Source organism: Chelonia mydas, chromosome 9, assembly GCF_015237465.2.
Source record: "Chelonia mydas isolate rCheMyd1 chromosome 9, rCheMyd1.pri.v2, whole genome shotgun sequence".
Classification (NCBI taxonomy): domain Eukaryota; kingdom Metazoa; phylum Chordata; order Testudines; family Cheloniidae; genus Chelonia; species Chelonia mydas.
The window spans coordinates 5,381,143-5,398,217 of record NC_057855.1 but is presented as its reverse complement, the minus strand read 5'-3'; the positions used below and the strand labels follow the sequence as shown (position 1 = coordinate 5,398,217).

At 55.0% G+C, this 17,075-nt stretch overlaps 1 protein-coding gene across 8 annotated transcripts in view; it reads left to right on the top strand.

Moving 5' to 3' along the window:
* Window positions 1-16,004, top strand: part of SLC51A (solute carrier family 51 subunit alpha) — an 87,556-nt gene extending 71,552 nt beyond the window's left edge. For 4 of the 8 annotated variants that reach the window (XM_043522640.1, XM_037909085.2, XM_037909084.2 and 1 more), the window contains 11 exons: window positions 1,072-1,358; window positions 3,436-3,521; window positions 4,785-5,060; window positions 6,015-6,109; window positions 6,461-6,615; window positions 7,109-7,182; window positions 9,485-9,643; window positions 10,425-10,536; window positions 10,833-10,979; window positions 12,110-12,215; window positions 15,539-16,004. In XM_043522640.1, coding sequence (XP_043378575.1) covers window positions 5,026-5,060; window positions 6,015-6,109; window positions 6,461-6,615; window positions 7,109-7,182; window positions 9,485-9,643; window positions 10,425-10,536; window positions 10,833-10,979; window positions 12,110-12,215; window positions 15,539-15,675 — 1,020 coding nt within the window. In that variant the 5' untranslated portion in view covers window positions 1,072-1,358; window positions 3,436-3,521; window positions 4,785-5,025 and the 3' untranslated portion in view covers window positions 15,676-16,004. Of the gene's footprint in view, window positions 1-1,071; window positions 1,359-2,137; window positions 2,452-3,435; window positions 3,522-4,784; window positions 5,061-6,014; window positions 6,110-6,460; window positions 6,616-7,108; window positions 7,183-9,484; window positions 9,644-10,424; window positions 10,537-10,832; window positions 10,980-12,109; window positions 12,216-15,538 lie in introns of those variants that run through there. The other 4 variants (XM_037909088.2, XM_037909090.2, XM_037909089.2 and 1 more) reach the window with 4 other exon arrangements.
* Window positions 16,005-17,075: the final 1,071 nt, after the last annotated feature.

Below are 17,075 nucleotides of genomic sequence, written 5' to 3'. Positions count from 1 at the left end.
AATAGCTTATCTAAAGTGATCATCAAGATGGGTCATTTCCAGCACAAATCCAGGTTTTCTCACCCTCCGCCCCCCCACAGACAAACTCACTCTCTTGCTGGTAATAGCCCATCCAAAGTGACCACTCTCTTCACAATGTGTATGATATGGCCCACCTTGATTATCATACACATTGTGAAGAGAGTGTATGATATGGCCCACCTTGATTATCATACACATTGTGAAGAGAGTGGTCACTTTGGATGGGCTATTACCAGCAAGAGAGTGAGTTTGTCTGTGGGGGGGGCGGAGGGTGAGAAAACCTGGATTTGTGCTGGAAATGGCCCAACTTGATGATCACTTTAGATAAGCTATTACCAGCAGGAGAGTGGGGTGGGAGGAGGTATTGTTTCATGGTGTCTGTGTATATAATAATGTCTTCTGCAATTTCCACAGTATGCATCCGATGAAGTGAGCTGTAGCTCACGAAAGCTCATGCTCAAATAAATTGGTTAGTCTCTAAGGTGCCAGAAGTCCTCCTTTTCTTTTTGAGATAGAAGTAGTCATGAACCAAGTATTCAAACTCCTCTGTAGCTTGTTAGAACCGCCCTCTAGTGGTGAAGGAAAATATGACCATCTCCTTGCTAAGAGACCCCATATATTTTTCTGAACACACACTGATCGCTCCGTGCTGTAGAGATCTGAGTGCAGACAGGCGCCGTTCAGGGACCAGCTATCTGGTCAGCCTGACCCTGAGCTAGGCTCTCTTTGGATCCAAGCCGGACACAGAAAACTTGAATTTTGACAATCTTGTGACAACACCAAACCTCTCCCTGTGACAAAGCTGTCGGTTCGAAGAGCTGGATGGGGACGTCTAGCTCTGAGAAACACACACACACACACACACACACACAAAGCCGCATGGCCTAATGAACGGGTACGTTTGTTCTCACTAAAGATACGCAATCTGAACGGCCGGTAGCGCAAACACGGGCATCAGGCTGCCCCTGGGCAGGGCAGTTTGGCTCGGACAATCTAGAGAGTGTAACTAAAGCTGGCAGATGATGTGTCACTTCTCTTCTGCATCCCTAGATCGAAACAGTCACTATTACGTGGTGCAGGGGCTGGCTGCACCACTGAATCTTCTCTGAGTGCACCCCGCCGGGCTCGGACCTTGGACCTCCACTCCACGGCTCTCATCGCGGATTCGATTTGCTCATGCTCAGACGGGGCCCGCCGTGTGCCGACCGCTCTGGCCCAGCAGCAGGGCCAACTGGATCAGCAGCTGCGGTTCTTCCCTTCAGGAGCTGTGACTAAGGTTGCCAGGTGTCCGGTTTTTGCCCGGAACGCCCAGCCGAAAAGGGACCCTGGCGGCTCCGGTCAGCACCGCCGACGGGGCTGTTAAAAGTGCGGTTGGCACAGGGCTGGCAGGCTCCCCACCCGGCTCTACGCGGCTCCTGCAAGTGGCCACATGTCCCTCCGGCTCCTAGGGGGAGGTACTGCAAGGGGGGCTCCACGTGCTGCCCCCACCCCGAGCTCCAGCTCTGCAGCTCCCATTGGCCGGGAACTGCAGCCAATGGGAGCTGCAGGGGTGGCACCTGTTGGCGGAGGCAGCATGCAGAGCCCCAGCCCCCTGCCCCAGCCTTGAGCCCCCTCCCACACCCTGAACCCCTCATTCATAGCCCGACCCCAGAGCCCACACCCCAACCCCCTGCCTCAGCCTGATGCCACCGCCCACACTCCCAACCCCTCAGCTCCAACCTCCAGCCCAGAGCCCCCACCTGCACCCCAACCCCCTCATCCCTGACCCACCCCAGAGCCAGCACCCCAACCCCCTGCCCCAGCCTGGTGCCCCCTCCCACACCCCAACCCCCTCATCCCTGGCCCACCCCAGAGCCAGCACCCTCCCCCAGCCTGGAGCCCCCTCCCACACCCCGAACCCCTCAGTTCTGACCCCACCCCGGAGCCCGAATCCCCAGCCAGAGCCCTCACCCCTTCCTGCACCCCAACCTCCTGCCCCAGGCCGGTGAAAGTGAGCAGGGGAGTGAGGGTGGGGGAGAGCGAGTGATAGAGGGAGGGGGGATGGAGTGACCGGGGGGCAGGGCCTAGGGGAAGGGGCGGGGCAGAGGGCGGGGCAAGGGTGTTCGGTTTTGTGCGATTCGAAACTTGGCAACCCTCCCTGTGACCTGTGGCTGCCACTGAGCTGAAACGGCCGTTCTCCAAGCAGTGCCGTTTCTTTAACCCCAGCAGCAGAGCGCTTCGGAGAAAAGGGCTTTAACCCAGCCCCCCGGGCGCGGCTGTCACACCTGGCGTCCCGCGTCCTCCTGCTGGGGACCAGGGAGGCCGAAGGTTTCCGGGCCCGCTTGGCAGGGGTTGAGATCCTCACAGGTAGCTACTCTCCTAACTTGATGGGAGTTGGAGGTTGTGGGCCAGCATCCTCCCTCGCCAAACCTGCTCTCTCCTTACCGGATTGTGGGTCACAGAGGGGATACGTAACTGTTGATGGGGGGAGGGGAGGGGATTTCAAGGTGGGGGGGGGCACATGACCGCCCCCCCCACCCGTCACCTCTAGACGGTTCGGGGGAGCAGCGATGCCAGGCGGCTCGGGCCACCCCCGCGTGCACAGCGAGGCTCGGGGAGGGCGTGCCAGCTGTTGCTAACTGGAAGGCAGGACAAGCCCCGCAGCAGTGCCAGGGGAGCGGTTTCCCTGGGGCAGAGCCCCTGCCCCAGGAGTGGGAGGGAGAGCAGCCTCCAGCCTAGGAATAGGCCCGGGCGTTTGCCCCAGCAGGCAGGGGCAGCGGGTATCATTGGCTGGGGGGGGCTAAGGCTCCCCTAAGCTAGGTTCTGGCCCTGTCCACGCTCAGTGCCCCGTCCCCTGAAGCCCGCAGAGGCTCAGCGCCCGCCCAGGCCTGGAGCTCGGGGCTCGGCCGGCAGCCAGGGGCTGGGGCAGCCATGGGCAGCTCGGGCCAGCCGCTGCGGTGACTTGGGCTGGTGGGAGTAGGGCCAGCCGGCATAGCCCAGGCTGGCCGGTGGGGGTAGGGCCAGCCAGGGCGGGTCAGGCCGGCTGGCACAACTGCGGCGGGCAGACCGGGCTGGGGAGGTTGGACTGGCCAGGATGGCTGGGGCCAGCCAGCCTGGGCTCCTCCAGTCGCAAGAGGGGGAGAGGCTCCAGCCACGGGGGGAGCGAGGGGGACTCAGGGGCAGGGCCTCAGCTGGGGCGGGGCCAGCAGGCTAGCCTCCCCGAAGCGGGGGTTCACCCCCCGCCCCCCCGCAAGGAAGGAGAAGCAGTCCCATGTAGTGGGCTGGGGCAGAGTCTGCGTGGCCCCTCTGCATTCGTCGCTTTGGGACATTTAGCTGTTGCTATAGGGAAGGTAGAAATCCGCTGGGCACGTGACACTCCCCCCACCCCGGCGTTGCCTCAGTGTCTCAAACTCCCCCACGTCTTTTGATTCCCAGGCCCCGACCCCACTCCACAGGGACCAGTTCGCTTCTGGGGGAACCAGCCTGACAGGCCCAGAAGGGGGCTGAGCCGGTGAATCAAGGTGAAGGCTTGTGGGTTGTTCTCCAGTGTCCGAGAGATGTGGGTAGGATACACCGCCCGCCCCATCCTGGGCGCATTTCCTGACAGCCCTGCTACGCGGGAAACCATCACAATAGCCTCGTTAACACACAATATTCATACGGCGTCCCTGGCAGCTCCAAGCCCATCCCCACGTGCCCACAGGCTCGTAGCTCAGCTCTGGTGCAAATCAGAGTGAAGCCCAGCCTGGGGGGCTGGTGGGTTTCCACACCCCACGCTGCAAAACTGCACCGGAGCGGTGGCAAAACCTCGCTGCCGAGAGACCATGACGTGTCCCTGGTAGAAGGTTTCACCGCGACTTTGCTCAGCCCCCGGGGAGGTGAAGCCAGAGGCCAGCCGGGAGCCCAGGCCGGTAGTGGTGGCAGGAAGGTTAATTGCGATTCCATTGGTAGGACTGGACGTTAGAGATGGAAATGACCCACTTGCTGCTCTGGTCCGTCTCCTGGGGCCGGGGCTGGGCTGTTCCCTGGCCTGTTTGCTGGCAGTTCGTCCAGGCTAGCGTTAAGTGCCCCAAGCAACAGGGCTGCTCCGGGGGAACGATTCACTCTCCGGACCCTTTCCCATGTTTTCTCTTTTTAAATTCCACCCCACTGCAGCGAGTGCACCCCCCTCAGGCCTCCAATGAATCCCCTCCCCCTGAGCTGCTGCTCAACCAGTTTCAGCTTGTTCTGCTCCTTTCATTTTCCCTTCTCAGTTGTTCCCCCTTGACTCGCTTCCCCCCACCGTCCCTGCTCTTCGCTGAACTCTCTCCACTTTGCCCAGCTGTGCCAGGGCCCAGCCCACGCGGGCTCACTACTGCAAAGCCCAGAGCTGAACTGGCTTCGTGCACAGCCGGGTCCCAAGGCAAACTCCTGTCTGCTTTGCCCTCCACTGTCACCCCCAGGGCTCTCTGAATGACGGAGTCACCCTCCCACCGAGCAGGGGGGCCAGAGTTCACCCCACAAAACACATGCACGCACACACTGCATTAACTCCACGTTAGAAAGCCGTCCCCTCCCTGCTGTGGATGCAAAGTCCCCCGATCCTGGCCGGTTAGTGCTGTTGGGCCCCAGGTCAATAACCTGGCAGCCGATAGCCAGGGCAGCTCCTCTCTGCAGAGCGGGGATGAGCCACTTTCTCGTCCAATGAACCTCCTGACACACACAGAGAAGGCGGGGGTGGGGGGGGTTATTTGTGCAAACCGGTTGACCGAGATTCGTGGTAACCCTTGAATTTGCTCTGCTAGTTGGAGTGTCTGTGTCCCCAGACAAGCCGCAGCCGGTTACCTACGGGGGACGCGTCGTGACCACTGATCCGTTCCCCCCACCCCGGAAGGGGAGTTACAACTGCACAAGGCCGGGCTGCGAGCGCCGACCTTTGGGACTCTGCCCCCGCCTGGCAAACGCTGCTGGAGCCTTTTGCCAGCCAGCAGCTGGGTTTGTGGAGGGTGAGCAGGAGCCAGCGTGATCGCCGGGGGAAGGGGCAGAATGGAGTATTCCGCAGAGCTCCTGTCCGACCCCAGGTAGGGGACGTCGAGGCTGCAGGCAGAGCGGCTCCTCGCTGCTCAGCCGGCAGCTGCTTGGTTCTGCACTGGTGTGGGGCGTGCTGGGGGCTGAGGACTGTGTGAAGGAGGAGGGTGAATTCCCCCCCCCCCCCCCGGCCCCAATGCCCTCGGGAAATGTCCAGACACTTGGTGCAATCTGCTCCCTGCTGAGTGCCATTATTTATAAGCCGGGGCAGGTCCCATCTGCCACGGAGGGCTGAGTACCCAGGGAAGCAGGATGTGTCACCCCGCTCTGCCAGCTCTGGGGCAGTCAGTGCTGGTCACCTCCGACCACGACTAGGGTGACCAGATGTCCTGATTTTATAGGGACAGTCCTGATTTTGGTGGCTTTTTCTTATTGTAGGCACCCATTATCCCCACCCCCCCCCGGTCCGGATTTTTCACACTTGCTATCTGGTTACTCTAAATACGCCAGCCCCCCCTACCCCCCCGCCTGAAATGCCTAGCCATAAACTCACCTCACCTTAAACCCAGGCCCCACGAGTGAAGGGTGATTAGTCATTGGGGCACCTGCTCCAAGGGAACTGGGCTGAGACCTGCCACACTCATTTCACAGGGGTCACTGCACGTCCACTGGCCCCTTTGCTGCCTGTGGTCGCTTGCCGTTGCCCCGGCTGGGGGGGTTATGAATCAGGGCTGCCCATCGAGTGCTTTCCATCCAGGGAGGCCAGCAGCGCTCCCAGTGGCCACGGGGCTTTGTAGGGGGCCAAATTGTATGATTAGCCCTTGTGTAGCTGGGCTGAGCGAGCTTGGCCGATGACCCGTTGCAGATGGGCAGATCTTACAGCGCCCAGTGCCAGCTGCTGGCCGAGAAGAGCTGGGGCCGCTTCGCACTCCTCGAATCCCTCCCCACGGGTGGGACTGGACTCCAGCCCCAGAGCGGAGCTAACCGGGGGCCTGGTTTTCCTGCAGGTTCTCACCTCAGCTGATTAAGCTGCTGATTACGAATTTCAGCGTCCCCCTGGCCTGTGTCTCCAAGCCGCCCACCTCGCTGCAGCTGCTGTACCGTATGTGGGGGGCGCTGCCCCATGGGTGCCGGCGGGGGGAGGGGGAGAGTTAGACTGGGCCAGGACTGAATATTGGCTGGGTCACAAAGCAGCCCCGCCCTCTCAGCCCCGGTGCTGGGCAGGGGGAAAGGGCTCCTGGTTGTAGGGCTGAGGGAGAGAGCAGGGAAGTGGGGCAGTGGAGAGGGGCAGGGACCCAGCCCCAAGGACAGGGGAGAAAAGGCAGAGGGACGGCTGGCCAACCACTCACCCTCCCTAGGGCGTGTTCACATCTCATGCAGATTTCCAGGGGGCTTTTGCACTGCATGGGAGGGATGGCCGTGACATCTCTCTCATCCCCTCCCTCCCCTGCAGAGCTGGACCCCATCGAGCTCTCCATCCATGGCCTCATGACCTTCCTGACACTGGTGTCGGTCGCCATCTTCCTCGAAGAAGCCATCTACCTTTCAAAGAAGATCCGATGCCTGATCAAGATGAAAACCCTCATCTGGAGCAGCTCGGCCCCCACGGTGAGCCCCAGCCTTCGCTGTGAGGGAGGGGATGGCAACAGGATCCTGGCGGGCATTCACAGCCATGCTGTGGGTTCCTGTTATGCTGATGGACAGCGCAGGCTGGGAGCGAGTGCTGGAGCTTTAGCTTGCGGAGGGCAGGGGACCATGCTGGGCTGGTTTATTACATCCGCATTAGAGAATGGATCCAGAGTTGGGGGCACTGCAAATATCCCAGGGGGGTCTGGGATCATGCCGGGTCTCTGAGCTCCCCCAAGTCGCGGGGGTGATGAGATGCTGAGACCACTGTAGAGCCAGGGACCAATTGCAAAATCCAGCCCCCCGCATAGTGCTTGGATTGTAAACGGGCTGGCCCGTGGAGCTCCAGAGTTCTGCTGTGGGCCCATCTCTGCCATCCGCTCACCCGCCTACCCCAGGGCCTGTGGGGGAACCGGACTGGAGCATGCCCGGCTACCTCCCGTTTACACTGGGCCTGCCCTCCCTTCTTCTCCAGATGGTCTCCGTGTTCTGCTGCTTTGGGCTCTGGTTACCACGCTCCATGATGGTGGTGGAGATGGCTATTGGCATGTGAGTATTGCTACCACCCGGCCCCGCTGCAGCCTGGGGGAGCTCGGACTGATCCGGCTGCTCCTGGCCTAGCCAGAGGCGGATTAAGATTTATTAGGGCCCTGGGCACAAAGAACGTTCCTCCCGCCGCATAAAAAACATGGATGTATCAAACTGTATTAATAAGATGACTCCATTCAGTGTTTACACACGGCCTTACTAATGAAGCAAATCCTATCCCGGTTCCTTATGCCTATATTAACTGCTCAATTTTTCCACTCAGAAAATGAATCTAGCTAGATCTTATCCATACCATCACACTGCTAACCTGGGCAACCCTGGTATTACAGGAATCAGTTGTTCGCAGGCCAAGAAGCGGGTCTTTCATCTCCCCCAATTATCTTGAACGTGGCCAGTGTGCGGTTTTCCCACCTGTTGATCGCGTTATCTTTCAGTTTTTCTATTGTCTGAAAGAACAGGCGGCACCGTTCCAGAAAGTAACTTAATTAAAAGAAATAAGCCAAACCTGAGGCACAATGACTCACTATTCAGAACTGTAAGGTTCAGCCAATGGTGAGAACTGATTTAAAGCAAAGTTTACAATTGATCACTTCAGCTATGAAGAAACATTGAAAGACTCTGATGGGTGCCAAAGTTCATGTCAAACCGTGAGCAAGGTGACATTTTACCAGTTAGCTGTAACAGTTAGTGCTAAAACGTAAACAGAAACGAGCATGTACGTATCCATTCAATCGCACTGTGAAGAAGAGGCCAGGTTCTGATTAGCCAGAGCACACCACAGCAAGTTCTGTCATTACTAAGCCAATGAGAATATAGTTTGTCCAATAATCCCGCAGAGAGAGAATATTCAGCACTCCCTTCTCCCAGTGCCTCATTACTGGTGTAACGGAGGGAAGGGAAATAAGTCACTGGAGCTGAAGGGCCTCCCAAGATACATTTCTCCCATTTCTATAACTATCTGGGTTTGTCCTTTATGTTTTATCCCTAGCCCAGCTTGGCTTTGGCATTCCCATAGCAAGGAATGCCTAGGGCAGCAGTTGATTCCACCGGCCATCTTTGTGAAGTAAATTTGGGTGGGCCACAATTCATCTGTGAAGTTCATAGTTGAGTGAGTTGGGGCTGGAATCTGGGGCCCAGTGTAAACAGAGCCACATCAGTTCGTGCTGGGTGAGGGGGAAACACACACAGAGCTTAAACGTACCGTCGGTAAATAGCACTGTGTCTTTCATCCACTGCCGAAGTGGGAGAACTGTACTATGGAAGGCCTCATATCAGCTGAGCAGGGAGTGAATAATGCCCTGTCACAATGGACACGGCAAGAACCCACCCTAAGATCCCACGGCAAGAACCACATGCGTGGGGAGGTGGGATCCACAACGATCTCACGTGGGGGTAAACAGGGCTACCTCAGGACATACTAGGATGAGGTAAATAATGCTGCATTGTGAGGTGCAGAGATAGGGGCATCCAAAGGCCTCGAAACCGTGGCTGGAGGTATGAAAAACCCAGACAAAGCCTCCGTCTCACCATGTCTTTTGCAATCACCAAAAGACACAGGAAAAAACTGGAAGAGGAGGAGAGGAGACCCACAGAAAAATATCCCCCCTGTTATTCTTTTAAAAAACTGGAAGAGGAGGTCACACCTGGGGAGAGAAGTGATTGAATATTGAGAGCCAAGGCAGAGGCCACGGGGTGTGTGTGTGTGTGTGTGTAGGGTTGGGGGTTTCCATGTTTCCCCATTGAGGACAGCAGAGAGCCCCCCCTTGGTTCCCCATGTGTTTGTGGGGCTGCATTTCCCGGGGAGCTCACTGGTGGGTTGAGGTAGTGGGGATTTCCCCAGTGCCCCTGGCTGCGGGGAGCTGTCTACCCCTCTTCCTGTCTACGTTCTCCCGGTCGCTGATGTGCTGCAGGCTGCAGCCTGTGTCCTTGGGCTCGGGGCAGTAGGACTCCAGCCGGGACTGGAGGAGACACAGCAGGAGGTGGTGTTCCCCACCTCCCTTCGGCTGCCCAGCCAGATGCAGGAGCCTCCCGCCGGCTGATCCCCTCACCGGCTCATCCAAGAAGCCTTGCTCCAGGCCCAGCCAGCCCAACTAGCGGAGCAGACGCTGCAGCAGCTAAATCCTGCTGCCCAAGCATCATGAGATTTTTCCGGGGGCTGCCAAATTGGCCAGGCCCCCCGTGTGTTAATCTGTCCCTGCGCCTTGCAGGAGCGGGGCCTGGCCCCGTGCGGAGCAAACTCTGTGCTGTGGCATTTGCACCTCCCTGGGCTGACTTCGCTCTCTGCCCCCCGTGCTGCCCCCAGGTACTTCAGCATATGCTTCTACCTCCTCATGCTGATCATGGTGGAAGGCTTCGGGGGGAAGGAGGCCCTGCTCAAAGCCCTGAGGGACACGCCCATGGTGATCAGCACAGGCCCCTGCTGCTGCTGCTGCCCCTGCTGCCCACGCATCACTATGACCAAGTAAGGCTGCTGGGCATGGGCACTGATGGGGGCCCTGGGGCACGATACAGGGACAGCAGTGGCTGGGAGGAATGCGGGTTCCTTAGCCCCTCCCTTTACAGGGAAGCCGGCCATTGGGCGGTGCAGCTTCTCCCAAGATGTGCATTGAACCCCATAACTCCCTCTGAAGGTGCCCGGCCAGAAGCATGGGAGCAGCTGAGCTCTGCTTGCACTGCACCCCGTGGAGGGAAGGGGCAACGGTTGGCTTCAGTCCACCTCTGTGCAATCTAGAGCAGCCCCAAGTGTTGGCTCATTGTTTCCGTCTACTCCCCAGTCTGTCTGGATCCAGCTGTCATCTTATCTTATACAGAAACTGTCAGCGCTCTGGGGCAGGGGTTGTCTTTTTGTTTGTCGTTTGTCCAGCACCTCACACCGTGGGGGCAGGGTCTATGACTAGGGCTCCCAGGTGCTACCAAAAGCCAAGCGAAAGATGTGGGATGATTTATAGATCAGCCCCACAAGGCAAGGTCTCTGCTCCCAAGAGTTTGCTGTCCAATGTGCGCGGCCAGTGGCAGGGAAGGGCTGTACTAGAAATCCCCGTGAATTGCACAAGGCAGTTTTGGTCTCTGACTCGCAGGGCATTCCAGTCTCATGTTATAGTCCGTTCTGCAGGCCTAGAAGGGGTGGCCTGAGGGCAAGGCAAGGTGGCAAGTGGTGGAAGGTTGGGTAAAAAGCAGACTTGCAAGGAGCAAGCTCCTGGCTCCGGAGCGGTCACTGACGTCTTGCTCTGTTGCCATCATAGGAGAAAACTTAAACTCTTTCTTCTGGGCACTTTCCAATTCGCCTTCTTCAAGACAGCCTGTGTCTTTGTGGGGCTGGTCCTGGCTGAAGATGGAAACTACAATCCGGCTGATGTAAGTCATAACCCTTCACCCATCGAAGGCAGAGGGGTTAGGGTACCACTTTAGCCCTACGTCTGACTCTGGGCCATAGTCCCAGCAGTAGCAGGGAGACTGCTTCCCTGGCTGTGCAGCGGGAGGGAAACGTGACAGCAACTTGTGGGGCTGCCTGTCTTGTTCGGATTCTCCATCTCTCCCCAGTGCCCAGGGGTATCAGGGCAGCATGTCCGTGCCCCATCCTGGACAATGCTCCGTCTCCTACTCGGGGCTGGAAATCACAGCCATGCTTCCTTTTCTTCTGTCCCTCCCAGATCTCCGCTGAGAGCGTGGCACTCTGGATAAACACCTGCCTTGGGTTCTCCACCATCTTTGCTCTGTGGGCCCTTGGGATCATGTTCCGCCAGGCGAGGGTGCATTTGGCAGAGCAGAACATGGGGGCCAAGTTCGCTTGTTTCCAGGTAACATTGCTCGGGGTGATTACCGATTGTTAGCATTTTCCTGGTCACAAAGGGGCTTTCATTGGCCTTTGCACCTATAAACTGGGTCCTTCAAAACTCCACTCGCCCCACATGTGCAGCATACCATATTCCGGCTGGCTGATACCCCAGAGCTGGCTGCCTTTCTATTCCCCTGTCTTGAAACTACCTCGTCCTCTCAAGGAGCACGAGGGGCTTCAGGTGTGGAATGAGCAACAGGACCAGCTCAATGCCTAAGACCGACCCCGCTTTCCCGTAAGTACCCCTGCCATATGCGGTGAGTGAGCAGCAGGAGTACGTAGGAGGGTGGATCAAGACAGAGGAGGATTCCAGCACACGCTAGGATACCTGGCATTGAAATGGCAGATACAGAAGGGGGAAATTATGTAAAAATGGAGAAACTGACATAAAGATTCCTTTGAGTAAGCAGGGATTTGAAAGTTTAGTTTAAAAAAAAAAATGGGGGGGAGGGGGAGGGCAAGAATTGTGGACCAAGGAGAAAAGAGGAAGATCCTAGGAAGTCTGCCCCAAAAGAGAGGATACTGTGCTTCTCCCAAGCTACAGCAGGATCAGCGAACGGCTCATATTTAGACTTAACTGGTCACTGTAGTTTGAATAATGTATAGTTATTGACTAGACACAAAGCTGGGTGGTGTAACCCCTGTAGGGCTCAAGACCCAGTTCCTCACCTGATATGGGAACGCAGGGAGTGGTCCCAGGAAATAATTTAGATGCTTTAAGTATCAGGAAAGTGGGCTAACATTAAACCACCTCTACTCCGGTTTTTAAGGCTATAGAGCGAGGTAACAGTGTAGTGGCACGAACGGCTGAGGAACAGGGTAGGTGGTGGTGACAGAGTCAGCAGATGAGGCTCCAGCACAAAGCAGCAGCAAGGACAAGCAAGGCTGCCCCGTGGACACGTATTCAAAGCGGAGCTGGAGCTTGCTGCAGGGGCCTCGGGAGGCCAAGGGTATGGAAGAAAGCGACTAGCTGCTAGAATGAGAAAGTCATCGTGAAGGAAGGGGCTAGGCCTTGGATACACCAACACACCCCGTGTTGGGGGTCCCTCAGTTTGCAAGCAGCTCTCTCATCCCCACTTCTTCTGGTGGCAGGTGCTCCTCATCCTGACTGCGCTTCAGCCCTCCATCTTGAGCATCCTGCAAAGCAGCGGCCAGATCGCCTGCGCCCCGCCCTTGTCCTCCAAGACGAGGTCACAGTGTGAGTAGCAAGAGGCCCCGGCCTGGGTTAGTTTAAGGATGACAACTGGCCCAGGATTGAAGTCGGCCTCTCTCTCCATGGCACAGGAATATTTTCACGATGTTTTTTTCTTCCCTTTTGGAAGAAAAGGAGAAGCTCCTCTTATTGCCTTGAAGGAGAGTGTAGTTGCCTTCTTTGCATCTCCACGAGGGGCGGCGAGTTGTACGGGCCCCTGGTGCTCGGGCTCCAACAAATTCAGGGCCCCAGGGGCCCGGCTCCTCCAATGTTCAGGGCCAGGTCTCCTCCCCTGGCCCTGCCTGCTGCCCCCGCACCCCTCCCCTGAGCGTCCCCGCCTGCCCCCTGCAGCTCTGCACTGCCCTCCCTCGCTGGCCGCTGCCAGCTAAGGGAGGGGCACGGGCGGCAGGCTGACTGCTGCACCTGCGGAGGGGAGGGGGCGCAGCGGCATGGCAGACCCCCTGCCCCCTGGCAGGCAACTCCGAGGGGGCTTATCCTGTCTGGACCTCCTCAGCAGCAGCCTGGGGCTTGGGTCAGTGTCGTGCCGGGTGAGAGGGAGGCCCCACCCTGGAGCTTGCTGCTGCCGGTGGGGAGAGGGCTGGGGGGAGTCCTCCTCTCTGGCCCCAGCCCCAGGCAGCCTGCCTGCTGCACCCCAAAGTTTGAACTCCTCATCCCCGGCCCAGACCCACCCCAGAGCCCACAGCGCCAGCCCTCACTCCCCCGACCCCAACCCTGTAACCCAGCCCTGAGCCCTGTCCTGCACCGTGAACCCTGCAGCCCTCTGCCCCAGCCCTGAGCTCCCTCCTGCATCGTTAACCCCTCATCCCCAGCCCCACCTGAGCGCACACCCCCAGTCAGAGCCCTCAACCCCCACTCAGAGCTCTCACAGCCCGGCCCTCTGTTCCAGCCCCAAGCCCCCTCCTGCACAGTGAACCTGTCATCCCCGGCCCCATTCTTTGCTTTGGAGTTGGCATTTCTTTCCATGTGGTTCTTAGGGGTGCATTGCTGTGGGTGCTAGACTGTCTGACTTGTAGGCCTTGTCCACACTGGGTTATTTTACATCAACATAGCTGCATTTGTGCAAGCCCCTAGTGTAGACAATCCATGCCCAGTTAATCATGACTTGTGCTGGCACAGTTTTTGTCAGTGTGAAACCCCAGTGTGGACAAGCCCTGAGTAAGGTGACAACTCCACTTTATCTAAAAAATTAGTTTTATAAAAACAAACCCTGAAGACCCACAGAAAAATATCCCCCCTGTTATTCTTTTAAATTCCATTAAAAACACTGGTTTTACAGCAAGGACAAATTTCCATCAAGTGTTTGCAACCCGAAGATTACAACACTGAGAACTTGGAAGCACCTTAATTGATTTTCATTGTCCAAGATAAGAGATGTGCAGACTTAGAGAGAGTCATAAAGAGGTAAAGAAATACTTGTTTACAATACATGGCTTTCAGGCTGGCCATGTCTCCAATAACAGAGTTTCGCATTTACCTCCCTGTGCACATTAATGAAGATTTACCCTTTTAGATTCCTTTCATCTTGGTTACTAGGCTGAAATATTTGTATAATAGTTAAAACAACAAATCCAGTTAAATTAGTGTACACCCCGCATAGTAATGCCAGTCATGTAACCCAGTTCTGCCTGCTCTCCAGCCTGGGAGAGGAAAGGAATCTCTTACTCCTCACCCCCCACACCCCAACCCTGAGCCCCCTCCTGCACCGTAAACCCCTCATCTGGGTCCCACCCCACAGCCCTCACCCTCCCCAACCCTCTACCTGAGTCCCTCCCACACCCCAAACCCCATCCCTAGCCCCACCCCAGAGCCCGCACCCCAGTCAGAGCCCTCATCCCCTCACACCCCAACCCTCTGCCCTACCCTGAGCCTCCTCCCACAATTTTGTGTAATAATAATCCCATTAATTTTGTGTAATAATAAACAACAATGGATACATTCTTAATAAAGTTACCCAGAGAAAAAGAACAAAAGGGTAATTCATCAAGTGATGGCCTGCAAACTGAAGTTAGAGACGGGGAATGGTTGATTCATTATAAAAAGTAACCTATTTCCCCTCGTTTATTCCTCCCCCCCCCCACTGTTCCTCAGACGTTCTTGTTAAACCTTGGATTTGTGCTGGAAATGGCCCACCTTGATTATCATACACATTGTAAGGAGAGTGATCACTTTAGATAAGCTATTACCAGCAGGAGAGTGGGGTGAGGGGAGAGAAAACCTTTTGTAGTGATAAACACCCATTTTTTCATGGTCTGTGTGTATAAAAACATCTTCTGTATTTTCCACAGTATGCATCCGATGAAGTGAGCTGTAGCTCACGAAAGCTTATGCTCAAATAAATTGGTTAGTCTCTAAGGTGCCACAAGTACTCCTTTTCTTTTTACAAAAGAAAGATGTGGCAAATCTAAAAGATCAGAAAAGGAGTTTTCATCAGTCTTGGCTGTCAAGATTTACGTGGTTGGAGTCCAATAGCGAATTAGACAGAGCTGTTTCCTTTTGAGGGTTATTGATCTAAGAGTGCTGGGTTGTTTCCGTATTCAAACGAGTATTAATAAAGTTGATACTCTTAGTTAAATAATTTTTTCTTACGATAGTGATATTGTGCAATACTGGAAAACTGTTAAATGTTTACTGTTTCCAGTCTATTTTTACATTATTTAAAAAAGTATGTATCAGCTTACAAGGAAGGGGTGTGTGTGGGGAAGGCCGGGGAGGGGGAGGGGAGCAGGACTTGGACCCCTTCTGGGCAGCACCAAAAATTATACAAACCTGCGATCTCCACTGCAGCAAAGACAGCTGTAATTTTCAACGTCGTGACGCAGCAGGAGACTGGGCGTCTCTACACATTCGCTCACTAATGAACAACAGCCTGTTGAAGTGGCAACTGCTAGTTTAGTCAATCCAGCTGCTGCTGTATTTGTTTCCAGCCCTTCCTCCCGGGAATTTTCCAGGCGAGCTTCTCTTCAACACTCTTGTAAAAGCAAAGTAGACTGCATTGTCTGCGAGACTAGGCCCCTGCCTTGGGTGGGACAAGGCAGAACTAGGCCTTACTCACTAGCTAGACATAGGCACTGTTCACCTGCATGGAAGTGAAATTCTGCTGCTCTATAGAGCGAATTAATCCTTTGTCCAAAAGGAAATATTTTTAGCCCCCATATGGTAACTGCTGGGAGCTAGTGAATCCTGATTTCCCCTTACCCTTGTAACATACTACTTTAAACAACTATACCGTTCTGGCTGGTGAGTGAATAGGGAAGAACGCTAATGAAAGACATGTCAACTAACCCCTCTGTTTCTTGGTTTGTTTTCAGACATGAGTGCGCAGTTGCTTATCCTGGAGACCTTCATCATAACGGTGGTGACTAGGATGTATTACAGAAAACAGGACGACAAGGCAGGATACCAACCTTTCAGCCTTCCGGATGGGGACATGGAAAGCAAAGCCTAGACAGGAAGAAGCGGTGACCAGAAAGGAGCTTCTGACAGCACAGAGCCATGGCACAAGGAGTTTCTCCCACTTTGCCAAAACATGTTCCCTCTGCAATTTCACAGTGATAGAATATTTCCCTAGGTAGCTGTCTGAAGTTTCATTTGGCAAGTGACATATAGGAGGGAAACACAATTTGCATCCAGATGGTAGATGGCTCTGAAATCCAAAGGATATGAACCAAAGTTTCTGTAAACCAGCTTCTTAGTGGAGGGGCCTTATCTGTAAAGTGCCTAGCCCACCTCGGGTGCTGTATAAATACAGAATAAAAATCGATCCAGGCACTTAAACTGGGCTCTTTGCTGTTGGAACGAATGCTACTACTCCATTTCAATTTAACAAAAGGGAAAAAAGTGGGGGCTAAAACTCTGCCTACTTCTGGTCTCAAAGAGCTGAGGGTTTGGCTACCACTTCCATCGGTTTAGACCAGTGGTTCTCAAACTTTTGTGCTGGTGACCTCTTTCACATAGCAAGCCTCTGAGTGTGACCCCCCCTTATAAATTAAAAACACTTTTAAATATATTTAACACCATTATAAATGCTGGAGGCAAAGTGGGATTTGAGGTGAAGGCTGACAGCTTGCGACCCCCAATATAACAACCTCACGACCCCCTGAGGGGTCCCAATCCCCAGTTTGAGAACCCCTGGTTTAGACAAATGGGGATATTCCAACACTGAGGTGTATAAATGAGTCTCTATGGACTTATGCAGTCAGGGGAAGTGTGAAAAACCCAGCCCCTTTATACAAACTAGTGGCCCCAGCTGCTAGCTTTAATTACGGAAACATCAGTACCTATCACAGCTACAGCACCACTCATCCAGAGGCCCCAACAGCCTTCACAAAGATGGGTATTAGTATTCCAGTTACACACACGGGGAAAGCAAACCCACAGATGGGCTCAGTGAGTTGTCTAAGGTCACAGTGGTGGAACAGAGAACCCAGGCGTCCTGACTCCTAGAGAGGTCTATTTTCCACTGGAAAATGCTGCCACTTTTCTAACTGCAGATCAAACATGGCACAGATTGCACGTCCTCTCTGCTTTAGCGGAACAGATTCAGCTGCCAGGCTGGAATTAAAGAAAGAAAAAGCGGCCTTGCACTTGCAGAGCTGTAGAATACAGTCTGGAATAAACTGGTAAAGAAAAGCGGCATTAACCAGCATGACACAGGGCATGTTTGGTCAGTAGCTCAGTGCTAGTTTCGCACATAGAAGGGGAACTGGTGGGAAACCTGTTAAGAAAGGCTACGACTTCAGAAGTTCTCTGGGCATGTTTTTACCTTGGATCATCTTTTCAATAAGGGACGGCAGATCAAGGGAGATTAAAAGCACTCAAATTAAGAAAAAAAAAAATATATCGGGC